The sequence below is a fragment of the Lagenorhynchus albirostris genome, chromosome 11, assembly GCF_949774975.1.
Source record: "Lagenorhynchus albirostris chromosome 11, mLagAlb1.1, whole genome shotgun sequence".
Classification (NCBI taxonomy): domain Eukaryota; kingdom Metazoa; phylum Chordata; class Mammalia; order Artiodactyla; family Delphinidae; genus Lagenorhynchus; species Lagenorhynchus albirostris.
The window spans coordinates 5,956,425-5,983,426 of NC_083105.1; the positions used below are offsets into that span (position 1 = coordinate 5,956,425).

The following is a 27,002-nucleotide window of genomic DNA, read 5'->3' on the forward strand; positions in this document are numbered from 1 at the left end:
AAAATAAGTGATTCAGAATTCAAAGAACTAGTGCAAACGCTTGACCCTGGGTGCACCGGATGGGTCAACGTCAGCACGTTTATTGAACTGCTTGAAGAGAACCCTAAGGTGAGTTTTACAACAACTTCACGTTTGCTTTTCTGTTTACGGCAGGCAACTTAAGTGTTCTTAGTGAAATAAGAGATGCAGGTGAAATATGGTTTAAATAAATGGATGAGCACATTTTTCAGCTGCGTTAATTTTTAAGTAAGAGTTGTGTTTAAAAGTTGCTTAACTTTGAGTTTTTAAATCTCATTGAAGGATGCTCTTTGACATTTCTGAAAACTTTTCCTTGAGTGACAGCACTTTATATGCTGGATGTGACTCCTTTTCCCAGCATGGCAAAGGCACTGCTCTTGCAATCATGTCTTGCAGTACAAACAAAAACAAACACTGCTTATTGCCTCTAGTGACAAACACTTACTTTTAGTATTTGTTTCTTTTGGCTGAAAAGTTGATGGTTTTATTATTAAAAATACTTCTATAACTTTAATAGCTATTAACATTTTAAGAACTTAAAAAAATCAGATTAGTTTCAGATAATGCGTGCAGTAAGCACTAACAGAGTCTCGTTGAAACATTTGTTAAAGACTTTCTTTACCAGGTACAGATTAGCTTTTGGTTTCAATATTATGGCTTCCTGGGCTTCCCTGGTGGCGCAGTGGTTGAGAGTCCGCCTGCCGATGCAGGGGACACGGGTTCGTGCCCCGGTCCGGGAAGATCCCACATGCCGTGGAGCGGCTGGGCCTGTGGGCCATGGCCGCTGAGCCTGCGCATCTGGAGCCTGTGCTCCGCAACGGGAGAGGCCACAACAGTGAGGGGCCCGCGTAGCGCAAAAAAAAAAAAAAAAAAAAAAAATTATGGCTTCCTGAATGTCCACCTTGTGCACATCCTAAACCATGTCACTCAATCCTTCTTGAACTCTGATTCAAAAGTGAGTCCCAGAGCCCTTTTACCCGCAAAAATGAAGAGCTGCAACTTTTCCAGAATTCTGCTGTGGGACAGACCCTGTGTTAGCTTTTGTAAATCATCACCTCTGACTGTCACAGCAGCCCTGCACATAGCCACCTTTTTTTCTTTAAAAACAGAAATACAGACATGTGAGCAGTCTGCTCTCCATGTGGCCAGCAGCGTGGTCTCTGCCTACTCTTAAGTCAGATGCTGTCAGCCTCCAGGCTGCAAACCCTCTAATGGCGTTGGGACCCGCAGGATAAAGCAGAACTTCCCCACGTAGCTGATGAGGTGCCACGTGGTCTAGCCCTGCCACCTCTCACGGGGTCTCCTCACCGCCGCACCCTCGGGTCCTCGGGCTCCCCAGGTTCCCGCCGCCATCCTCGGCAGTGCAGCTTCTGCCAGGATCTCCTTCCTGCTCCCTGGTCCAGGGCCCATTCTCCAGGGGCCCTCCCTGACCCCTCTGATGAAGCCTGTCTTGCAGTCATCAACCTCACACACCCGTGCCAGTCACAGGGTCATGTTTCTGTCACGATGTTGCCGTGCCTCCAGGAAGGCGGAGACCTTTCTGGTTTTACTGCCCATTGTACCCACAGGCATAGCCCAGTGCCAGCAGCACTCAGAAAGCAGTTTGTTGAGTGTATGTTAATATAAACAAGTGAGCTAGAAACGTTAGAACGCAGAGGTATGCAAATAGAAGAAACTTAAGATCGCTGCCAATTCTAACATTGAGGAATTGTGTTACATTGTTACTCACTCTTATACTTTGTTGCATATTCTTCCAAACCTTTATACCTACACAGGCATATGATTTTTTGCAGCTTTATTGAGGTATAATTGATATATAAAAACTGCACATATGTAATGTATATAATTTGATGAACTGGATATATGTATACTTTCATATATAGTATCTATTTTATTTTAAAATGAGACCAGATAATTAGTGACTTTTTAGTTTGTCATTGATTAACGTATTGTTAACCCTTAGTGTCAGTAAAAATTCTGCTATGTAATATTAAAAGATGCAGCGTATTCCCTGCTCTTATAATCTGGGTGTTCATTTTTCTTCCTTTTATAAATTTTGCTGCAAGGAATATTGTATTGCCTCCTTTTTTAAATCATCCTATGATAATTTCTTTAGTATAAATTTCCAGAAATGGAATAAAAATTTTATATATTTTTTAATGTTTTATTTTAAAAGTTGAATATATGTATGAAGTACAAAATGCAAAAGATGCAGAAGGGAATACAGTGGAAGTGAGTTTTCCCTCTACCTCTGTCCCCAGCCACTCCCCAGAGACAGTCACCGTTACTCTAGAGGCTGTAGATTATCAAATTGTCTGATGTTATCCATTTTCAACACTAGCAGTTTGCTTCCTTTTTTATTTCTGCCATTCTGATAGGCAAAAATGTCATCTCATTATTCTTTCACTTTGCATTTATTTGATTTCTAGGTGATGGATTTTTTCATGTTTCCTGTACTTCTTAAAAATAAGCACAAGTTAAATGTTATTACCCCATTTCCAGATGGGGATTGGGGGTGGGGAGCAAGCTCACTTCTCAAGGTCTAAAGCTATTGGCTAATAATCAGGGACAAAGCTGCCAATCCAAGTCCACCTGCCTCCAAAGCTCCTACTGCCTTTATGAGTGATTTGTCTTTATATATTTTCTCTTTCCCAATTAGCTAAGCAAAACATCCTCCTGTAAAGACACCAAGGCACCTCTCTTCCTGGCTTGGGATTCGGTAAGTAACACTTTCCCATGTGGCCCCAAGATGCTACCACCCCAGGTTACAAACGTGCAGCTTGGTAAATATGTTTGTTTTTTCTGTTAGGTGGAAGAAATTGTTCATGACTCCATTTCCAGGAATCTACACGTTTTCTATAATATGCTGCGGTCACATGACCTTGGAGACACAGGGCTCATTGGGCGAAATAACTTCAAGAAAATCATGCACGTTTTCTGCCCATTTTTAACAACCGAGCATTTAGTAAAGTAAGTTTTCTGGTAACGAAATTAATTCATGCCGTGTTTTCCATAAAGTCTGTTTTACAGTTTTAAACCTTTTTCTACGTTTTTTTTTTTGCCATGTTAGTAGGTAGTGCTGATAATAGCTCCTATGTATTGAGTCTGTACTGAGCGTCGGGCATTGGTTGAAAGTCTGGCATATATGCTGTCATGTAGTCCTCACCACAGGCGTGTAGGGCAGCTATGACAATTCCTTTCGTGGAGAAGGAAATGGAGGCCTGGAGACGTTAAGCACCTCCTTGGCGTCACACAGCTAGTCAGTGGAGCCTGGGTTCTACCTCTGGTCTGCATGACTCCCATGCTCTTAATCGTTATGCCATTTAACCTCCCAGGGTGTCTGGCTATGATCAGCCAGCCCATAAATGGTAACTTGAATTATACTTTTCTTTCGTTTTAGTTTAAAACTTAATTTGTGGTGGATGAGCTGAAGCTTGGGGGCAGGGGTGGGGGGACAGGGATATCAGAGAAAGAAGAAAACGGTGTCCTGAAGGTCCCAGGGGTCCCCTGCCTGGTGTCCCTTTCAGCCTCCACACGGAGGGGCTCACCCCTTGGGGCATTCCCTCTCTGCAGATGACCTTGACAACCTGCAGGCCTAGCCGGCGCTCTGCAGGGGATGACGCCCCCGACACGCCACCTGCCACCCACTTGCTGCTGTCCCAGGACTCAGAGCTGCACGGGCTCAGGGACGGGGGCCGGTGTTTCCCAGCGTGTGGGCAGTGATCTGGGAGATCACTGTGGGTGGAAATCCAGTGGAATCACAGCGATTCTCTCATTCCTTCCAACTGGAACGTTAAAAATCTTATTTATTGTTTTTCTTTACATTACATTGACTTAAAGTGACCTGAAACATAGTTGATAAAGATAAAGATTGCTCTGGCTCCGGTGAGGGGAGCAGACATAATGGGGAGAGAGGGAAAGAAGGGGCTTGAAAGGAGGGGGCGGCAGAGGACTGCAGGGGGCGACTGCTTTGGGATAGGTCTGGGCAGTAGAAGGACAGACCTGGTGACTCTGGACCGGGAGGCTGATGGCAGAGGGGGGAAAGGAGTCTGCAGTGATGCCAGGGGCTGCTGGCCAGTGAGAGAACACAGAAGGAGTCAGCCAGTCGGGGTGAAAACACGGGAAAATCTCCAGGAGGCGTGGGGCTCAGAGAGGAGTCTGGGCCGTGATGAGACTCCAGCGTCCTCACACCAACGGTTGGTTCATTCGTTCAGCAAGTATTTGTCCGGGGTGGATGGGGGACTATCTGAGGTGAGAGGGCTGCAGGTGGGACCTGGCAGAGCACCACCAGACAACCAGGGCCCTGGCTGGTCCAGCAGCAAAGGAGGCCGAGAAGGTTGGGGCAAGGGGACAGGAAGGGCGGTGCCTGGGGCTAACGGGGCAGGAGGAGGCCAGCCAGGTCCCACGTCGCACGGGAAGCAGGTGGGCTGAGCAGGGGCCAGGGCTGGGAGGGGCGGGTGGACCCCCCAGCAGGTGCCAGGGGTGCTTGTGGAGTGGAGGATGCAGTGCTGAGAAAGGGTTCACCTGCTTCACAGACAGGCTTTGTGCTTGTCTGTGGGCTGGGAGGAGAAGTTAGTGGAAAGCCAGAGACTGGAGAGAAAAGGTGTTGATAGATGGAGCCAGGCCAGGAAGAGGGGCGGGCATGGGCGCTAACCTAGGAGTCCTGCCCTCCAGACTTCTGTTTCCTCTGTGCAGGGGGAGGTGAGATCATCAGCTGAGGGGAAGGTTGGAGAAGGAATAGGAACCCTGGGAAACTGCAACTTCCAAGGGGCAAGAGAGGGGAACCTCTTGGGGGGGGTCTCTGTTTACTTGTCCATAAAAAGGAAGATGTCGCCCAAACTTTGGGCATTCATGTTCTACCTGAGTACATTTTATTTTCTTTATATCAACTCCTCTTTTTCTGAAGTATATTAATTTTTTTAAAGGCTTTTCTTACCACCATACATGTAAAAACATCCTCACTTGCTATAAAGAGGTTACACTAAGACTGCATTTCATGAAAAAAATATGATTAAATCCTAATGAGATGCCTCTATCTGCCAAGGACTCTGAGCCTGAGACTTGCCGTCGCTTTAAAATATAGGTTAATAAGTAGAAGGAAATACGAACTGCGTTAGATATCACTTGAAGTAAAAGAATTGTAAGTTTGCAAACACGTTAAAAGACAGAGCAGGGAGGTAGAGAAACTGGTCCTCCCATGTGTGCCTTGTGGGCGTGTAAATGATAAAGGCCCTTCGGAAATCAGCTGGATGTAGCAAGAACCGCCAGCCCCCCACCCCCACCGCCGGAGCTACCCTTTATCTCTGCAGTTCTCCTACGAACACACACCATGAGCTCACGTGGAGGTTCAGGGTGTGTTTGGACGGCCAGGGGCGTGCATTGGGGTGGGGTGGGAAGGAAGCGAGGATGAGCCCCAGCTTCCGGCTTGAGCATCTGGGTACTCAGGATTGTCACCTGAGCTGGGGGAGTTTCAGGACTGACAATCAGAAGTTCCATTTTGGACATGTTAACCTGGACACGAGATTGGTGACACCCCACCACCCAGAATGACAGGTCACTCTATTCACCTCCTTCTCCACCTCCCCTCCACCCCACCTCCCAGGTACTCTCTACGTGTCACCCGGCTCCATTTTTCATGGCTCTTGTCATTTGTTGATGTTTATTACCTGTGCCACCCACCAAGGATGTAAAGCACAGGGACTTTGTCTCTTCACTCCCAAAGTCCCGGTACCTAGCAGTGGAACCGTACCCGGCTCATGGACAGGGCATCTTAAGTGTCAAGCGACGGAATGAATGAATGAATGAATGAGTGAACTTAAGTGAGTTGGTTGCGCAGGCAATTGGATATTTGAGATGGAAGCCCCCGTATTCTCTTCTCCATTACGTAGCCAGTCTTTGTCTAAACTGCAAAGACGATCACGTTAAAACCCTGCTTGAAGCATTTGGGTGTCCTCTTGCCATTAGGGAAATACCAGATGCTTTAACAGAGCGTGGCTTCCCAGCCCGCCAGGATTCTCAAACCTCTCCAGAGAGGCTTCCTGGTGGCTCAGTGGTTAAGAATCCGCCTGCCAATGCAGGGGACACGGGTTCGAGACCTGGTCCGGGAAGATCCCACATGCCGCGGAGCAACTAAAGCCGTGTGCCACAACTGCTGAGCCCACGTGCCACAACTGCTGAGCCTGAGTGCCACAACTGAAGCCCGCATGCATAGAGCCCGTGCTCTGCAACAAGAGAAGCCACCGCAATGAGAAGCGCACGCACCGCAACGAAGAGTAGCCCCCACTCGCCGCAACTAGAGAAAGCTCGCATGCAGCAACGAAGACCCAACGCAGCCAAAAGTAAATAAATAAAATTAATTAATTAATTAAAAAAAAGAAAAAAGCCTCCCCAGAGCTCGGGCTCTGCAGCCAGACTGCCTGGGTTCAAACCCCAGCTCGGCCCGAGCTAGCTGTGAACTCGGGCAAGTTCTGAGCCTCTTCCCTCCTGCAAATGTTAGAGAGTTGTGGTCAGGATCAAATGAGGTAATAGGCATGAAGCCTCTCAGCCAGTCTCAAGCCCGTGGGAAGCTCTCGTGTGCGGCGGCTGTTCCTGCAGGTCCCAGCTCAGCTGGGCTGACTGGCTTCCTATTTCCTGAGAACACCAGGCTCTCTGTTGCCTCTGGGCTTTTCGGTGATCTGTTCCCTCGGTTCAGAATGAGCGTTTTCCCAGCCTCTTGCAGCTCCATGAGGCGGGCATTGCTTTGGTTTTCTCACAGTTGTGGCTATAATACGTAACACAGTGCTCATCACAGAGTATTACTGAAGCAATTATAACAGTTGCTGGTACTTACTGAGCAAAGCGTAGTTTGGAGCTCATGCTCTGCCCGCTGGCTACATGCATGTCATCATGATATTGTGATCCTGGTATCCCAGCTGTGGTTTATTGAGCACAGATACATGCAGCAGGCCAGCCCAGTGCTAACAGCTGTACGTGGATCCTCTTATGGAATTTTTACAGTACAGTAATCCTCTGAGGGGGGACTTTCATTATGTGCATTTTATAGACAAGGAGACTGAAGCGTAGAAAGGGTCACATGCCCCAGGTCAGAGCTTCTCGACCCTTCGATGCTCTTAAAAGTTATCGAGGACCTCAGAGGGTTTCTGTTGTATGAAGTGTGTCTACCAGTACTTACTGTATGAGAAGCGAAAGCTGAGGCATTTAACCTGTCATTGCAGAAGATGAGAGTGCACTTACTACTGTGTTCCCCTGTAGGCTCAGGAAAAACTTCGGGATTTCAAAATAAGGATTTACTGGATAATAAAGAGGTTACAGAAATTAGAGCAGGGATAAACAACACGAGCTCATAAGGAGCTAGTAAAGAAGCTGATCTGATAAAGACGCAGGCCTCCTAGAGCACAGACTTGAGGACACGGGGAGGGGGAAGGGTAAGCCGGGACGAGGCGAGAGAGTGGCACGGACACATACACACTACCAAGCGTAAGGTAGATAGCTAGTGGGAAGCAGCCGCATAGCACAGGGAGATCAGCTTGGTGCTTTGTGACCACCTGGAGGGGTGGGATAGGGAGGGTGGGGGGGAGGGAGATGCAGGAGGGAGGAGATATGGGAATATATGTATAACTGATTCACTTTGTTATAAAGCAGAAACTGACACACCATTGTAAAGCAACTATACTCCAATAAAGATGTAAAAAAAAAAAAAAAAGCTGAGCTGAGCTCTGAAAGCGCACTCCAGCTCCTCATGGAAACCCTACACGCTTCCGCAGCTTCAGACCATGTTAGTGAGCACAGCCCACACGAGCACACACTCCACCAGCGGTCGGAGCAAGGAATGATCACATGCCTTGCAGCCTCTGGAAGGTCCGCTGTACACGCACCAGAGACTCAGGGCGGAAGAGACAAATAACAGCGTGTATTCATGTGAAAAGAGTCGTGGCCTCACTGTGCCGGGGAAGTGTCCGCGGACCAGACCTCGTGAAGCCCGCCTTCAGTCATGGAGCCGATATCCAGACCCCGGGAGGCAGAATCCAGGGCTCACACCCACACCTACTGTGCTCTAAGCCTTGTGCATTTTAACGGATCTGTGGAATTTTTTCTTGGGTCTCAGCCTTTACCAAGTTTGCAACAATGAGCACGTACAACGTTTATGATTAGAAAAATATTAACAAACAAAATGTTGGAAAAGAAAAAGATCCTGCCATATTAGTGGTTTCCTATGTTTTTCTCAAATATTTGCATATCCCCAAATTCCAATAAAGTACTTCCATAATTCCATACCAAATTTCTCACGAAATTTTTTCTTTATTTTACATTTATTATATCTTTATTGCAGTATTCTTACAGACAATAAACTACTCATATTTAAATAATACAATTTGAGGAAATCCATCATGTGTATATATCTCTGTGAACCCATCACACGCTGTCAATCCAGATACCGAACTTTTTCATTCCCCCTGAAGCTTTCTTGTGCCCTTTTGCAATTCATCTCTTCCACCCACCTAGCACCATGTCACTACAGATGACTTTGCATCTTCTAGGATCTTCTATAAATGGAAAGCTACAAGATGTTCTCTTTTTTTGTTAGGCCTTATTCACCAAGCATAATGATTTTGTGGTTCACTCACGTTGTTGTGTGGTTCTTGGTCGTTGCCGAGTAGAATTCTGTTTCATGGCCTTACCCCACTTTGTGGATCCATTCACCTGTTGATGGACATTTGGTTTGTTTCCAGTTTTTGCTATTACAGATAAAGCCACATGTATTACACGTCTCTGTGTAGACGTACGTTTTTATTCTTTCGGCTAAGCACCTAGGGCTGGAACAGCTGGTTCCTCTGGTGAGTGGCTATTCAGTTGCCAAAGCATCTTCCAAAGTGGCTGCAGCATTTTGCATCCCACCAGCAGTGGGGGAGGGTCATAGTGACCCTCAACCTTTGTGGCACTTGGTAGGGTCAGTCTTCTTTTCGCCATTCTAATGGGTGTGTTCTAATTAGTTTTGAAATTCAGACTCTGCAATAAGTTTCAGGATATTGCTTCAGAAAGAATCCTTTACAAGAAACTTTTGGCATGCCTAGGAATTAATGGCCCACCCACTGTCTCTCCAGTTCCTGTTCCAAAGGATCAGCTGTTAAATGAACATCTTCAAAAAGGGGAGCGGCAGCAGCCAGATCTTTCTGAGACGTAAAATAAAGCAAAATGAAAGCGTTCATTAAAACCACTGTGCCAGGCTTCCCTGGTGGCGCAGTGGTTGGGAGTCCGCCTGCCGATGCAGGGGACGCGGGTTCGTGTCCCGGTCCGGGAAGATCACACATGCCGCGGAGCGGCTGGGCCCATGAGCCATGGCCGCTGAGCCTGCGCGTCCGGAGCCTGTGCTCCGCAACGGGAGAGGCCACAGCAGTGAGAGGCCCGTGTACCACAAAAAAAAACAAAACAAACAAACAAAACCCCACTGTGCCTATTGCAGTGTAGATAGTTAATGAATATTTGTTGACTGAGTATTTAAATATTTTATGATCTAAATAAGAAAGATGGCAAACTGTAAAAACAGTGATTAAAGTCAGGGAGTTTTAGAGCAAGCAGCAGAGATCTTAGGAATTACTGCATTGACCTATTAATTCTAGAATTGAAAGCACTGAGACCTAAGAGATTTGGGGACTTACCTCGGGTTATTCACAAGCATGGTGCTCATCCTGCGGGAAGGACCCAGGACTTTCAACTCCCAGAGAACCCGCCTGCCTCTCAACTATTACGTACCTGCGTTCACACTTATTCTTCTCCAGAAACTTAGATTCCTTACCACTGTTAAATATTTATTGCAAAATATACTCGTTAAACTGGTTAACATTTTCTAACATGAATGATAGAATTATTTAAATGATTGCCAAACTGAATTGCAACAAAAAACATACTTAGTAAATCTATTAAAAGTCAGACTGATGAATATTCGAGCTCTTCTTCATTTTGAAAAATATAGGTTTCATCTAATGAAAAGATATTATTTTAACTTGCTTGTTCATAGCTTATAAAAAATCCATAAGGAGAGGTACAATGTAGAACTATTCAGCCAGCTTCACGCTGTCATATCCCCTTTAAAAAATTCTTAAGTGTAGAGCAATGGGAATATTTTAATGCTATGCTAATGAAATTTGAATATCTGGGCACTTCAGTAGTACCTGCTTTATGAATGGGCAGAAAGATGGTATTTTAAGAGAAAGGTTAAATATTCTCTGATGAGATATGTCTGCCTCCTAAAAACCAGTGAAAGAAGTAATAGCAATTAAGCATTTCATAAAATGTGGGCATTCCTGGAGAGCTCCTAAAGCCGACAGAAGCAGCAGGAAAGGAGTAGAACTCTGTTCTCCAGGACTATCTCATGGTTGTCAAAACGGGGTCCAGGAGACTTCTGGAGAGCTGAAGAATAATTATCCTTCGATGACACGTACATTCTCATGCTCAGACCCAGAGCACATCACGTAAGATCTGTCTTTTATAAATTAAGTTGATTTTGTGAATCAGCTTGGTTTAACTGTGGACGTCCCTTCCTTCCCACGGCTGTTTGATGGCCTCTTTGATCTAGTTACCACAAAACAGCCTATTTAATGTAAGGCCTATAATAGGCTCTGACTTTTCATTTTCCCAGTTCACAAAAATATCTTTTTTCGGCCATGTCTTCCTAGTCACACACCACATTCAGCCAGCTCAAAGCACAGCTGAAAATCTTAGCACAAGGATGACAGCAGCCCCTTCTCTGAAGCTCCCCACCCTGGCCTGCTGCCACGTGCTGGCATCTCAGGCAGAGCTTTACCTGACACAGTGCTGCTGGCCTGTCTCTGAACGTGCAAGCCATGGGTGTGTAAGAAGTCCCCAGGTCACTCCATCGACCTCAGCATCTCTTTCCTCCTTTGTGAAAAGGGGATGGTAAACCCCCTTGTTGTCCTGGGTTGAAGCGTACATGGGTGAGGTCTACAGGAAGTGTGTTGCTGCATCTGTGTGCCTGCTTGTGATTTTAGAGCCAAGCCCACTGAGAGTAAAAGTGCTGTGACCGAGAATATGACGAAGGATGTGCTTATTGAAAAACTCAAAAACTGTATACGGCAGCCGTACCCAGCATTCAGAAAACGATTTCTGGACTTCAGCAAGGAGCCTGATGGCAAGATGAATGTGCATGACTTCAAGAAGGTAGGAGAATGGGTTTCTTTGTGTTTCTATGTTTCCTCCTTTCCTGAAGAAGTTCAGCCGTTTTCTTATACGAACATGCTTTAAAAGATAGACATTAAGTGTTTTCATCATGTGTATATATCTTCATCATGTGTATATATACATCATCATGTATATATTCATCATGTGTATATATCTTCATTAAGGCTTTATTCCAGGGCAAAGCAGATTCATTTCTAGGCATCTTTCAACAATTGAAAAGGATTCTTCTGGCCAAAAATGTCTTTGGCAACTTTCTCAGAGCATGCTTTTGTTGTGGATGTGGCCGGCTTTTGATAGTTAAACTTTCCAAGCGCAGCGTTCATTGTTGCATTCTTTGGCCATCCGCTGAGTACCTGTCTCCCTGCGTGTGGTGGGGCAGCATGCAGGCGGGAGCAAAGCTGCTCGGGCCCCCATCCCTGCCAGCAAGGGGTCCCCGCCATGCTGTGATAACAGAGCTGTGGTTTGTTCCTGCAGAAAGTGGGGAAAAATCCTGGCAGGGAAAATGCGAGGCTCAGAGTGCTGATTTGCATGTGCTTGTGGGAACTGGCGAGGTTCTGCCAGAAAGGACTCCGTTTGAAGGGTTCTGCATAGACTTCTCAGGAACTAATTTAAATGATTGCTTAAAATTCCTATTACGGTCCCTCTAGCTAATCATCTTCAGCTATTTTTAAGAGGAGCATTGCAGCTAATAGGTAGCAGTGTCCGTGTGGACAAATTTAGAAGAAGGCAGTGAAATGTATTTCCAAGAAGAGAAGAATTATATTAGTAGCTGCAATTATCTAGCGCCTGCCCCCATGCCAGGCTCTGTATTAGCCTCTTTCCTATCTCATTTCCAAGCCTCCTGACGGCGGCCGCGTGGAGGATGGATGGATGAGGGAGCCGGCTGGAGGCACAGGGATGGGATTAGATGGCTGTCGAAACAGTCCAGACCTCCCCTTCCCCACACAAAATACACCAAGTGGAGGATCTGATGTTTGCGAGCATACGGGGCATGGTGAGGAGAAAGGGGGGTAATGGGTAAGGGAGAGGAAAGACTCAAGGATGGTTCCTAGATTTCGGTTTGGGGGACCAGGGCTGATAATTAGTCACTGCTAACTCCGATGGGGGCAACTTCAGTGGGGTTAGGGTGCTAAATGGATGGGAATCATGGAACTCTCCCAGGGCGCCTGGTCCTAGACTCAAGCCCCGAGCCACCTGGCAGCGGTCCTGGCCCCGACTCACAACAGTCTCGAATGACCACGGCGCTCAGCGGTCTTGATTCACAGAGTCAGTTCACAGGTTCACAGGAAATCAGGCATCAACCCGTCTGCCTCTGACTTTCCAGAGGGGGAAAGCGGCTGCCTTCGAGAAGGGCCGTAGGTGGCAGCAAAGCTGGGACTGACACCCGCGACTCTGAGGCCAGCTTCTCACCTGCTCACCTGAGAGCACCTTTACGTCCGTCAGCTGAGCCGAGCGGTTTCCACCTTAGGCTTCGTCGGCCGTCGATGAGCCAGGGGCTCCCTCGTTCACGTGGCTAGTTCCTGCCCCAGAGCACTCTCCCGAAAGTTCGGCCAGCAGCCGCTCCGTTCTCAGCCTGGGGCAGCCTCTTCGCCAGTGGTTCAGGCCTGGAGTCTCGGAGTCCTCCCTGACTGTCCTCTTTCTCTCACACCCACGTCCAGCGCATCACCCGCGCCTCTCGGCCCCTTGAACTCGCCCCAGGATACAGCACCTGCTCGCCAGCCCCGCTCCCAGCCAGCCGCCCTCTCCTGGGCTGTTACAGCGCCCCCCCCCCCGCCCTCCCCTGCTCCTGCCTTGCTCGCTACAGCTTAGTCGCAGCTCAGCCGCCCGGGGGACCCTCCAACAAGTCAGTGAGAGCGGGCCACGCCTGCTCGGGACCCTCCAATGGCTCCCCCCATCACTCGTATAAAAACCAGAGTCCTAGAAGGCCCACGACCCAGCCACCCATCGCCTCTCTGACCCCAGCTCTCACCGCCCTGCTTGTCCGTACGCTTCAGCCACACCGGCCTCCTGCTCTCCCCTCACCGCCTGCCAGCCTTGGTCCGAGCCGGCCGTCCCCGTGGGGAGCACGGCCTGACCTCCACCCCCGTGACCTCCTTTACCCTATTTCTCTTTTCACGGCGCTGTCACCAACTGCCACCCACATGTACTTACCGTTCTTTAGTTCATTTCTTTATTTTGCTTGTTCGCTTGTCCTCCTCCATGAAGACGTATGCTCCGAAGGGAGACATCGTTACCTCTTCTGGACAGTGATGCATCCCAAGTGTCTGGCACAGAGTAGGGCCCGGCAGGCGTTTGCTGAATGAACGGATGAACTTGATGAACTTGAGTAACTAGAATCCCCAGCGGGCCCTGAATGGACTCAGGTGGCAACCGAAGGTGTTTCAGAAGCCCGTTGGAATCCCTGAACATGAAGCCGGTTCCCGTACCTCTCTGTGGCAAACCCACCCTAGCTCCCTTCTCTGCCCCCTGGCTGTCTGCATTCCAGCCGACCTGAGGGGCAGCCACAGGAATGGTCGTTCTGCCCTTGCTTCACGGTGGAGCCTCCCTGTTTCCTGGCTTCCCCGAGATGTGCCATTGGTGGGGAAAGGAAACAGAAGCCACTAGAGGACCCATATGCAGGGGAAGAGGCTTGTCGTCATTTCAAGAGACTAACAGTCAGTTCCCTGGGAACACAGTCAGGCAACTAGTCTACTGGTTTCCCTTCTAGTGACTTGTTAGGTTTAACCTTTGGAAACATCCTGTCGTGACCAACCATTTAACTTGAAGATCAATAACCGTGGGGTGATTATAAACAGACTACTAGGGACCCAGATTTCAACTCTATAAGCTGATAACCTCAAAGCATTGTATAAATGTTTTCATTGTTAAATAAATTATTTATAGATCAGAGTGATTCCACTACTGGTGAAGTCAGAGCTGGAAAAATCATGGACTTCTACTGTAGAAGGAAACAAGAATTTAGATTAGACATAAAGCAGGGCATCCAGAGGTTAAAGGTTTCCAACTTCAGTGGCAAAAGGAAACCTTTGAAGCCGCCTCCTTTAGAGAGCTTTAGGTATAAATGATGACGATAGTTCCGCAATGGTAATAACAGCAGTAATAATAACCACGATGGCAACGCCAACCATGATAACGCCAACCACGATAACGCCAACCATGGTAACGCCAACCTTGGTAACGCCAACCATGATAACGCCAACCATCGTGGGAACAGTGACGCTCATGGTGCTGGCCCTCACTACACGCAGCATTCGCTGACCCACCAACGTGCAGGCACTGGGGAAGTTGCTTCACATACTTCATTTATAATCCTCGTAGGAGCCCCGTGAGGTATAGATCACACTACGCTCATTTCACAGATGAGGAGACCAAAGCTTAGGAGTTAAGATCGTGGCTCAGCGTTGTTCAGCTGGTAAGCCATTCAGGCACTTGGATTTGAATCCACGCTGGTCTGTATCAGCCTCAGACCCTTGCTAGGTGTGACACCGGCTTGGTGGGTGTAATACAGGCTAGCTGGGTATAATTGATGGCAGCTTTGAGGTTGGATCTAGCCTCAGAGTTTGGTGGGAAGGACTTTGCTTTCAATAACAATGCCCCTTCACTTCTTCCTACCATTTCGGTTGTGGAGAGGCAACGTTCTTGCCCTTCTGTTCTCCCAAATCTCTATCTCACCAGTTAGTACTGCAGTGGCTGCAGGGTTTCATGCCCGGGGAATTGGGAGTGAAGATCTAAGTCCCATGTACCCTCGCCCAATGGCTCGCCCAATTCTGTGTCCATGCACTTGTTCATCGTTTGAACATAGGCACCGCTTGGCCGTTGGCCTGCATACCTTGCACTCTAAATGAGAAGTGCTAATTATTTATTCTCACCAGCCATCGCCTTCCCTGTGGCGGGGGCGGGAAGTGATTGGCTACACAGGCTGTATGAGGGAGAGCCGTAAGAATAGAATCCAGAGCCCGGCACGGGCTTCCAGGCCAGTGAGTCCACAAGTCCCTGCATTGCCGTTGCTGAGACCCTGTTACTGGTTTTCACCCCCATGGTCAGGAAGTTTTTGTCTGCTATACAAATTCAATTTGTTAACTAATAATTGATCTTTCCCCTTTTTCTCTCTTGAGTGTAAGAGATCTCAGAGTTTCTGGTTAGTGTGGGGTAACCAGGGACACCACACTGAGTTGACAGCCCTGACAGAGGAGTGGGGTTTTCATGAACTCAGTTGGGGTTTTCATGAACTCAATGTGCTTTTCATGGTTAAGTGTACAATTCCCACTGGTGGAGGGGAAAGGAATTTCTGGAACTGTACTAGACCTGGCCTGCGTACTTTGCATCATACATTAAACCAGCATTCACAACAACCCTGTAACACATATTCTTTCTCCCAGGAAATCCCCCTCTCCCAGTTCACTGCTCTGACCACTGCACTGCAAAGCCTGTGACTATCACGCATTTTTAAATGTGTCAATTTATTTAAATAATGAGTCAAGAACTGGTAATGTGGCAAGAAAACTGTTTTTGAGTTTTAAGGTAATCTAGAATCTTTATATTCCTTCTGTAGATACATTCTCTTCCCCTTTCCCTGTCCTTCATTTGACGAATTAGCAGCAAACCCCCAAAACAGTGGCTTAAATTGAAAAAGTAGCTGTTTTTTTTCCTATAACAACGAGTCCAGAGGTTGTTGGTATTGGGCCAGTGCAGCAGCTCTACAGTGTCTTCAGAGACCCAGGTTGCTTCTAGCTTTTTACTCTTCCGGTCTTATCCTCAAGTATGCAAGATAGCTGCTGGAACACCAGCCATCACACACATGTTTCAGGCATAAAGAAAGGGAAAAGGGAAGGGCAAAAGGCTTGAGCCATAGAAGTCTTTCCTTTTTAATGGGCTTTCTTGGAAGCTCCTCCCACTTACATTTTATTGTAATGTATTGTAAGCTTCCACCTGTATTTTATTGACCAGGACTGTGTTATATGGCCATACTGATCTATAGAGAAGAATGGGAAATAGTATAAATACAAATATATATATATATAATTTTTTGGCTGGGCACACTACAGAAAAAGCAAGGTTCTGTCCCCATGGGAGAAGGAGAGAATATGTATTAGGCAGGCAAGTACAACAGTCTCTGCTATCCTTCCCCTCAGTAAACATTTTGAGGGTGCCTGTTGCATACTTGGAATAGGACTAAGCCACATGGGGAACATGGATAAAGCAGGAGTTTCATTGCTTGGGACTAGTGACCCACGGGAAACATAAAATGACTAAACACCCAAGGACACATAAGTCAAGATTAGCCTAATTGTGTAATTAGACTAACTAAACTGTTCCATTCATCAGGAATTTGAGGGCAGCTTTACAATTCCAGTTCCCTGTAATTGGCTGTTCCTAATGGGAAACTGTTATTCTTCATACTCAGTAAATACACTGAACATTGTTTAGCTCACTGTTATTCTTAGTCCTATTTCTGGCATCCCAGCAGAGGCCTCTGGAGACAGACACGGGCTGCAGAGCTCATCAGCTAACACAAACAGAGCCCCTGAGACATGGGTAAGGGAAGCAGGAGTCTGTAGTGGCCCAGCCCAGCATCCCAGGCCCTTAGCAGCCTCAGCCCCTTGCTTCTGCACCTGCTTGAAGGCAAGGGCATCTCACCTTGCCTCGTAGGAGGTGAGCTTTCCTTCCTCCCTCCAGCAGACCACCTTATGCCCTCTGGGTGCTGGTCAAACTCACACATCTGGGGAACTGGCACCTTCCCCACCCTCTACCATCAGTTCCTAATCCCACGCAGTCTTACTCACCTAGGGACAGGGACCCCGATGTAAACCAAGCCCCACAGACACCCTTGAGCATCTCACAGCTGTTCCTTACAGCGTCCTAATCTTGCAGATGTCTTAAGGAGGTGACCAGTTGTGTGTTCGAGGTCCCTCACGTCTTCATTTTTGTTGGTCCAAGCTCCACACAGCCATCAAAAGTCTATATTTATTTCTGCATCTTCCGGCAACAACTCTCGGCCAGAGGCTAAAACTGGACTCTCTCGGCCTCTGGCTGCACCCAAGCTGGCCAGTTCCTCCAGGGCAGGGGCAGTTGCAGACCCTCAATGTCAGTTGACCATACCTCTAGGGCTTCGTTTTTGCCTTTGTGTTCTCATGGCCTTCCTCTCAGGTGTGCCTTTGTCTCCTAAGTACCACTGTGTGGGGACTTGCATCTTGCTTTTGAAAGTTTTCAGTTTAGGTCCTTAGACTCCAGCCCTGAGCAGTTCCAGAGGTCAGCACATGTCCAGAAGGGGAAACCAGTCATGCTTTAAGCCTGTCCCCTCACATCTCCAAGTTTGCCACTCCAGCACCACATAACTAGCTCTGCTGGAGTGGCCCTCTGCCGGGCCCAAGCCTATTTCTCAGTCCAAAGTCCACTCCCAGAATCATCAGCTGTTCCCAGGGAAAATGCAGTTGCATAGCCTCGGTTTGCCTCTGAAGGGTCGGTCCTTCCCACCTTGGAATTTTGGTCTCTTTAAACCTCATGTCTCTCATGGCTTTCTGATGCCTTTTTATTATTTTTAATTGATTGAGCTTTTCTCGTTGTTTTCATTGGGAATATTTGCTTGCTGTGAATTACTGCATCCTATCCAAAAGCAGAAGTTGAGGTCTGTCATTTTTGTCTTTTCAAAGTAACAACTTTACTTTTATTGTTATTTTTCTCTTGTGTATTTGTTTTATATTTCTTTATTTCTGCTGTTACCTCCATTGTTTTCCTCCTTCTACCTGACTGGGATTTAATTTGCTTTTCTTTTTCTAATTTCTTGAGATACAATGTTAGATCATTGCTTTTCAGCCTTTAGTTCTCTAATGTATGAATTGATGGCTATCCATTGCCCTTTAGGTGCAGGCTTAGCCACATCATACAAGTTTCAGTTTATCATATTTTCACTGTCATTCAGTTCAAAATATTTTATAATTTCCCTTGTGATTTCTTCTTTTTTCCAATGGCTTACTGTTTAATTTCTACACAGTTGGGATTTTCTAGTTTACCTTTTATTATTGATTTTGAAGTTGATTCCATTGTGAAGTCTAAATGACTTCAACTGATCCTTCAAAATATATTGAGGCTTGGATTATGACCCAACATAGAGACAATTTTGGTAAATGTTCCGGAAGCACTTGAAAAGAATGTGTACTCCATCATGGACCTTTAGTTTTCTAAGTATGTATATGAGGTTGATTGTATTCATTGTGTTTTTCAGAACTTCTATATTCTTATCACAGTTTTGCCTGCTCATCCCATTAGCTGTTGAGAGAAGTGTGTTGAAGTCTATCATCTGTGGATTTGTCTAGTGAGATTCTTTTTAATTCTGTGGATTGTTGCCTTATTCACGTTGAAGCTAAATTATCGGGTACACATAGACTTAGAAATGCTGAAACTTCCTGTGAATTGTCTCCTTTTCATATGACATGCCTTCTTGATACAGAGTAATGCTTCTTCCCTTCAAGTCTACTTTTGTCTGATAATAATATAGTTACTTCAACCTTCTTTTGATTTGCGTTAGCATAGTATATCTATTTCTATCTTTTTACTTCAGACTTTCTGGGTACTTACATTTAAAGTAAGTCTCATGTGGACAGGATATAGCTGATATTTTAAAAGATAAAGTGTGACAGTCTTAGTCTTCTACTTGGAGTATTCAGTCCATTTTATATTTAATTACTGATATAGTTGATTTTATCATCTTAATTCTATCATCTTAATTCTTTTTTACTCAGCTGTCTCATGACCTTTCTTTTCTGTCCTTTCTTGCCTTCTTTTAGATTATTTAACTATTCCTACCATTCTCTTTTCCCCCTCTATCAGCTTATTGGTGAATACATTCCTCCGTCAGTCTTTAGCGGCTGCCCTGGAGATTGCAACATGCATCCTTGTCATACTGTATGTAGTTAAATAGAAATTATGTTTACCACTTCTCTAGCAATGCTAGATATAAAAATACCTTAATTTCATTTATCCCTTTCTATCTTTTACATTATTTTTGTCATGCATTTAAATTCTACATCTATGCTAAATCCCACAAGACTGTTTTTTTATGGTAAATAAGATGCCATATGTATCTACATATTTACCCTTGTTGTCATTCTTTCTATCTTACATTTTTGTGTATTTGCACCTGGACTAATTTTTACTCTGCCTGAAGACTCACCCTTTGTCCTTCTTTTAAGGCAAATGTCCTGGCAACTAACTCTCTGGGTTTCCATAGTTTATTCAGATTTCCTTAGTTTTAACGTCACATTGTTTTTCTGTCCAGGATTCCATTCAGGATCCCACATTACATTTCATCATCATGTCTCCGTAGGCTCCTCCTGGCTGTGACAATTTCTCAGACTTTCCTTGCTTTTGGCGACCTTGACAGTTTTGAGGAGTACTGCTCAGATATTTTGTAGAATGTACCTCTATCGGGATTTGTCTGATATTTTTCTCATGATTAGACTGGAGCAATGCTTTGGGGAGGAAGACCACAGAGATAAAGTTCCCTTCTCATCACATCACATCAGGCAGAGGCTGTCAACATGACTTATACTGTTGATGTTGACCTCGATCACCTGGCTGAGGTGTGTTTGTCAGGCTTCTCCTCTATAAACTTAATTTTTTTTTTCCTCTTTCTCTTTTTCCATACTGCACTCTTTGGGAAAAAAAGTCACTATGTACAGCCCACAGTTAAGGGGTGGGGAATTATTATGCTCCACCTCTTTAAGGGCAGGATATCTACATAAATTATTTGGAATTCTTCTGCAAGGGAGACTTGTCTCTTCTCTCCCATTTATGAATTTATTCAATTATTTCTTTATATCAGTATGGACTCATGCCTCATTTTCCTTCAAATGTCTATATGATCCTCAATAATGTATTTGTTTTCACTCCTGATATTGGTGATTTTTAATCTTTTCTCTTTGCTCCTTGAATAGTCTAACTAGAGACATCACTTTTATTGCTCTGTTTATCAGATAAGCTGTGGTTTCATTGATTATTTTATATTGTTTGTCCATGTTTTAGTTCATTGTTTTCTGCTCTTATCTTTATTATTTCTTTTTTTTTAACATCTTTATTGGAGTATAATTGCTTTTCAATGGTGTGTTAGTTTCTGCTGTATAACAAAGTGAATCAGCTATACATGTACATATATCCCCATATCTCCTCCCTCTTGCATCTCCCTCCCACCCTCCCTATCCCACCCCTCTAGGTGGTCACAAAGCACCGAGCTGATCTCCCTGTGCTATGCAGCCGCTTCCCACTAGCTGTTTTACGTTTGGTAGTGTATATATGTCCATGCCACTCTCTCACTTCGTCCCAACTTACCCTTCCCACTCCCCGTGTCCTCAAGTCCATTCTCTACGTCTGTGTCTTTATTCCTGTCCTGCCCCTAGGTTCATCAGAACCATTTTTCTTGTTTTTTTTAGATTCCATATATATGTATTAGCATACAGTATTTGTTTTTCTCTTTCTGACTTACTTCACTCTGTATGACAGACTCTGGGTCCATCCACCTCACTGCAAATAACTGAATTTCATTTCTTTTTATGGCTGAATAATATTCCATTGTATATATGTGCCACATCCTCTTTACCCATTCATCTGTCAGTGGATACTTAAGTTGCTTCCATGTCCTGGCTATTGTAAATAGTGCTGCATTGAACATTGTGTTACATGACTCTTTTTGAATTATGGTTTTCTCAGGGTATATGCCCAGTAGTGGGATTGTTGGGTTGTATGGTAGTTTTTTAAGGAACCTCCATAATGTTCTCCATAGTGGCTGTATCAATTTACATTCCCACCAACAGTGCAGGAGGGTTCCCTTTTCTCCACACCCTCTCCAGCATTTATTGTTTGTAGATTTTTTGATGATGGCATTTCTGACTGGTGTGAGGTGATACCTCATTGTAGTTTTGATTTGCATTTCTCTAATGATTAGTGATGTTGAGCATCCTTTCATGTGTTTGTTGGCAATCTGTATATCTTCTTTGGAGAAATGTCTGTTTAGGTCTTCTGCCCATTTTTGGATTGGGTTGTTTGTTTTTTTGTTATTGAGCTGCATGAGCTGCTTGTAAATTTTGGAGATTAATCCTTTGTCGGTTGCTTCATTTGCAAATATTTTCTCCCATTCTGAGGATTGTCTTTTCGTCTTGTTTATAGTTTCCTTTGATGTGCAAAAGCTTTTAAGTTTCATTAGGTCCCATTTGTTTATTTTTGTTTTTATTTCCATTTCTTTAGGAGGTGGGTCAAAAAGGATCTTGCTGTGTTATATGTGATAGAGTGTTCTGCCTATGTTTTCCTCTAAGAGTTTTATAAAGTGTCTGGCCTTACATTTAGGTCTTTAATCCACTTTGAGCTTATTTTTGTGTATGGTGTTAGGGAGTGTTCTAATTTCATTCTTTTACATGTAGCTGCCCAGTTGTTCCAGCACCACTTATTGAAGAGGCTGTCTTTTCTCCACTGTATATTCTTGTCTCCTTTATCAAAATAAGGTGACCATATGTGCATGGGTTTATCTCTGGGCTTTCTATCCTGTTCCATTGAGCTATATTTCTGTTTTTGTGCCAGTACCATACTGTCTTGATTACTGTAGCTTTGTAGTATAGTCTGAGGTCCAGGAGCCTGATTCCTCAATCTCCGTTTTTCTTTCTCAAGATTGCTTTGGCTATTCGGGGTCTTTTGTGTTTCCATACAAATTGTGAAATTTTTGTTCTAGTTCTGTGAAAAATGCCATTGGTAGTTTGATAGGGATTGCATTGAATCTGTAGATTGCTTTGGGCAGTATAGTCATTTTCACAATGTTGATTCTTCCCATCCAACAACATGGTACTCCATCTGTTTGTATCACCTTTAATTTCTTTCATCAGTGTCTTATAGTTTTCTGCATACAGGTCTTTTGTCTCCTTAGGTAGGTTTATTCCTAGGTATTTTATTCTTTTTGTTGCAGTGGTAAATGGGAGTGTTTCCTTAATTTCTCTTTCAGATTTTTCATCATTACTGTATAGGAATGCAAGAGATTTCTGTGCATTAATTTTGTATCCTGCTACTTTACCAACTTCATTGATTAGCTCTCGTAGTTTTCTGGTAGCATCTTTAGGATTCTCTATGTATAGTATCATGTAATCTGCAAACAGTGACAGTTCTACTTCTTTTCCAATTTGGATTCCTTTTATTTCTTTTTCTTCTCTGATTGCTGTGGCCAAAACTTCCAAAACTATGTTGAATAATAGTGGTGAGAGTGGACAACCTTGTCTTGTTCCTGATCTTAGAGGAAATGCTTTCAGTTTTTCACCATTGAGAATGATGTTTGCTGTGGGTTTGTTGTATATGGCCTTTATTATGTTGAGGTAGTTTTCCTCTACGCCCACTTTCTGGAGGGTTTTTTATCATAAATGGGTGTTGAATTTTGTCGAAAGCTTTTTCTGCATCTATTGAGATGATCATATGGTTTTTCTTCTTCAATTTGTTAATATGGTGTATCACATTGATTGATTTGCGTATATTGAAGAATCCTTGCATCCCTGGGATAAATCCCACTTGATCATGGTGTATGATCCTTTTAATGTGTTGTTGGATTCTGTTTACTAGTATTTTGTTGAGAATTTTTGTATCTGTGTTCATCAGTGATATTGGCCTATAGTTTTCTTTTTTTGTGACATCTTTGTCTGGTTTTGTTATCAGGGTGATGGTGGCCTCGTAGAATGAGTTTGGGAGTGTTCCTCCCTCTGCTATATTTTGGAAGAGTTTGAGAAGGATAGGTGTTAGCTCTTCTCTAAATGTTTGATAGAATTTGCCTGTGAAGCCATCTGGTCCTGGGCTTTTGTTTGTTGGAAGATTTTTAATCACAGTCTCAATTTCAGTGCTCCTGATTGGTCTGTTTATATTTTCTATTTCTTCCTGGTTCAGTCTTGCAAAATTATTTCTTTTCTTCTACTTATTTCCTTCTACTTTTTCTGTAATTTGTCTGACACACAGGAGATCTTCCTTAGAATGTTCATCTTGTGAACCTGGTGGTAAAATCCAGGAAAGTGTGCCCACTGCTGAGACTGGGCCCCCAGGAGTTTCTCATTCTCAAGCTAATCCTCACTCAGCTCCCAGCACTTTGTCAGAATCACCACTCAAGTGTTCCTTCCAGTTTGTGGCCACAGTGGTTTCTGCTCCAGGTAAGCTGATGTTGGCCATGATTCCCTGTGTACATCTGTCCCTCTAGATTTCAAATTTCTCTGATGGTTCTAAGAAAAGCCATTGATTTTTCATTTGTTCAGCTTTTTTCTTGTTGTAAGGATGGATGTGATGACTTCAAAGCTCTTTACATGTTGAACCTGAAAGCAGAATTCCACTCTTACTTTGTGAAGATGTTTTAGCCGGGAGTAGCATTTTACGTTGGCAGTTATCTTCTCCCAGCATTTTAAAGATATCACTGCATTGTCTCCTGGCTTCTGTCAGCTCTGCTGTTAAATAAACCACCAGTCTTATTGTTGCTTGTTTGAATGTAGTGTGTCTTTTGTTCTCTGGAAGCTTCTGAGATTTTCCCTTTGTCTTTGGATTTCATCCGTTTTAGAAATGTGTCTAAGGGTGCTTGTCTTTGTATGCATCCTGCTGGGGTTTACAGTTCTTCTTGAATCTGTAAGTTGTTGTGTTTAATCAAAAATTTTTGTGAAAAATTCTCAGCCATTATCTCTTCTCCTTTTGCTTATGCCCCGCTCTCTCTGTTACTCTTGGATTCCAATTGTGTATGTTACTCCTGGTCACAATATCCCATGGGTCTCTTTCATTCTTTTATGTATTTTCCACTATTTCTCTCTCAGTGCTTCAGTCCCATTGACCTGTCTTCCAGTTCATTAATCCTCTGTTCTGCTTTTTCCAGTCTGTGGTTTTATTCATATAGTTCTTAATTTTAGTATTTTTTTCAGTTCTGGGATGTTCATTTGGTTTAAAATATATTCCATACCTGTGTCTTTACTTCTGTTGTCTCAAAATATTCCTGAATTTTTAAAAACGTATTTATAGCCATTTAAACTCCTTTTCCTGCTAACTCCAGTATTGGGATCACCTGTAGAACTTTTTCTATTGTCTGTTTTTCCCCTTGATTTAGGGTCACATGGTCCCGGCTCTTGGCATGCTGGACAGATTTTCATTGAATGTCAGATGTTGTGTTAAGAAAATTGAGAGGCTCTAGATAATGGGTCACCCTTTCCTTTGCTTGTCAGATAGACTGGGGACTGATGCCCTTAATCCAGTTAGGGAATGAATCAGTTTGAGGCTGGATTGCAGTTTTTCAAGGCTCCAATTGCCTTTTTTTTTTTTTAAACTCCTTTTTAGGGTATAGTCATCAAAGTTTTTAACTCAGAGTGTGGGTTATTTTCTGAGCCATCACCCCTGAGAAGTCCTGAACTCCATCTAACCTTAGTTTCCTCAGGACCCAAAAAGGTGACCAAAAAAAAAAAAAATCTCTTCAGCTTTTCTGGTCTTTCTGCCTTGATTCCTCAGTCTTCTGCCCCACATGGCTTCTGAATTCAGCAAGTATCAGGGAAAAACTGGCAGTGTCGTCGTTGGTTCTCTGTTTTCCCTTCTTGCCAGGAACCTGACCATTCAAGTCTCTAATTTTGGTCTTTGTGGCCCCATGAGCGCCACTTGTGTCTCTATCAGCTGGTAGTGACTGTCTGCCTGGGCCAGCAGCCCCCGTCCTGAGCCCTGGCCCTGCTCCCAGAATGGGTCCATGACCTACTTTTCCTCTGAGTACTGAGGTCCCTCTTTGCTCAGACTTGTGTCCCTTTGAGTCCTGGTTGTCTCAGCAGCTATCTATATGTCAAACAGATGTTTTGCTGTATTTTATCTGGCTTTTCTGTTTTTTCTCAGTAGAAGCAAAGGTCTGCAAGCTGAACACCAGCCCTTCCCTTTTTGATGGGCATTCACTTCTTTTTCTCTTTTATTTTTCCTCTTTAAACAATTGTTCTTTATGTATCTCTACATACGGATGCTTTCATCTCTATGGAAAGGATTCCCAGGAGTAGGTGCTTGGTCTAAGATAATATATTTTTTAATGTTAACACATGTTGTCTGTGTGCTTTTTTAAAAAAAAACTACAGAATTTCATATTTCTAACAGCTGTGTGTGAGAGTATCTTTTTCTCTAACCCCTGTTATGTAGCATTATAGCTCTTTTTAATTTTTGCTGCTCTGATAGTTTTAAAATGATACCTCAGTTTAAATTTCATTTGCATTTATTTCCCTGACTACTAGTGAGCGTATGTTTTGTTTCGTTTTTTTGCCATGAGAATTTGTTCTTTTGCAAGTTGCCTATTTACATCCTTTGCCTTCTTGTTAACTTATAAGAGGTTTAAACATCATTATTTATCCCTGTCTTCCTAAGAAGCCCGGGCCTCCCACTTTACCCCCATCCTCTAGATTGTCACCACGGGGACTTTCTCCCCATATGGCTCTGTATCCCTTAACCTGACCTCAGCTTTTCCCCTCCCAGCTGCCACAGCTCTTCTCTGACACTGTTCCATTTGCATCAACTCCAGCCTGGTTCTTTCCCAGGGGCATGCTTCCCTGCAGCCCTCCCTCCCTCCCTGAGGTGTACATCTACAAGGGCAGTTATCTCTGTCTTTTTTATTCTCTGCCCTGTCCCCAGCCTCTAAAACAGGACCCAGCACAAAACAAGCGTTCAATATTTTTTGAATGAGCCCATCAATTTTGAAGCATTGTAGAACTGTGGTTTAAAATGCCCACTCTGAGCCAGGCTGCCAGGGTTCAAATCCCAGCTCCGTTCCTTAACAACTATGTGACCTTGGGCAAACCTCTCTGTGCCTCGGTTTCCGTATCCCTAAATGGAGATCATTTTAGTAGCTATACCGTAGGATTGTTATAAGGATTAAATGAGCTGATTAAGCTGAGTGTATTAATTTCCTAGGAATTTGTAACAAATTCCCACCAACTGGGTGGTTTAAACAGCAGAGATCTCTTCTCTCACAGTTCTGGAGGCCAGGAGCCTGAAGGCAAGGTGTCAGCAGAGTCCTCCCTGCGACGGTTGCACAGGAGGACTCTTCCTTGCCTGTTCCAGTTTCTGGCGGCTGCTGGCAGTCCTTGGCGGCGTTCCTTGGTTTGGTAGCTGCCACCACTCTGATCTCTGGCCTCTCCCTTCTGTCTCTGTGTCTTCGCCTGATGTTCTCCTCTCCCTGTGTCTGTGTCCAGGTTTCCCTCTTCTTATAGGACTCCAGTCATTGGATCTAGTGCCCCCACCCAATCCAGCGTGACCTCAACTTAACTTGATTACATCTGCAAAGACCTTGTTTTCATGAAAGGTCACATTCCCAGGAACCTGGGTTAAGACTTCAGCATATCTTTTGGGGAGACACAATCAACTCAGTCCAATATGTGAACCCTTTCAGTAGGGCCTGGCACCAGAGGTCAGGAACTTCGCTGTTTTGTTCGCTCTTGTATTCCTGGTAGCTTGAATAGTGCCTGGTATATCGGTGTCCCTCAATATCTCTTGAATTAACTAACGATTTATTAACCCTTTGTCTTCTGCACTACAGATATATTTTACAATCTATCATTTGTCTTTTTGTTTTATTATATCTTTTGCCATTAAAATGTTTTAAGATTTTGTACAACCCAATATCTTCTATCCTTTCTTCCTCTTTTCTTTTTTTTTTTTTTAAAATAAATTCTAGGCTTGAAGTCTTGGTTAATAAAGTTTCATTCTTCTACCCACCCCATGCCCCCCACCCCGCACCCAGCTCTCTGTCATATTTTTCAGATAATCTAGACTTTATTGCAAGAATT

General features: G+C 44.4%; 1 protein-coding gene across 1 annotated transcript in view; it reads left to right on the plus strand.

Annotated features, from left to right (window-relative positions):
• Nucleotides 1-27,002, plus strand: part of EFCAB6 (EF-hand calcium binding domain 6) — a 227,724-nt gene that overhangs the window by 98,680 nt on the left and 102,042 nt on the right. The window contains 3 exon segments of the mRNA XM_060164691.1: nt 2,678-2,737; nt 2,828-2,988; nt 11,025-11,193. Of these exon segments, the coding sequence (XP_060020674.1) occupies nt 2,678-2,737; nt 2,828-2,988; nt 11,025-11,193 (390 nt within the window).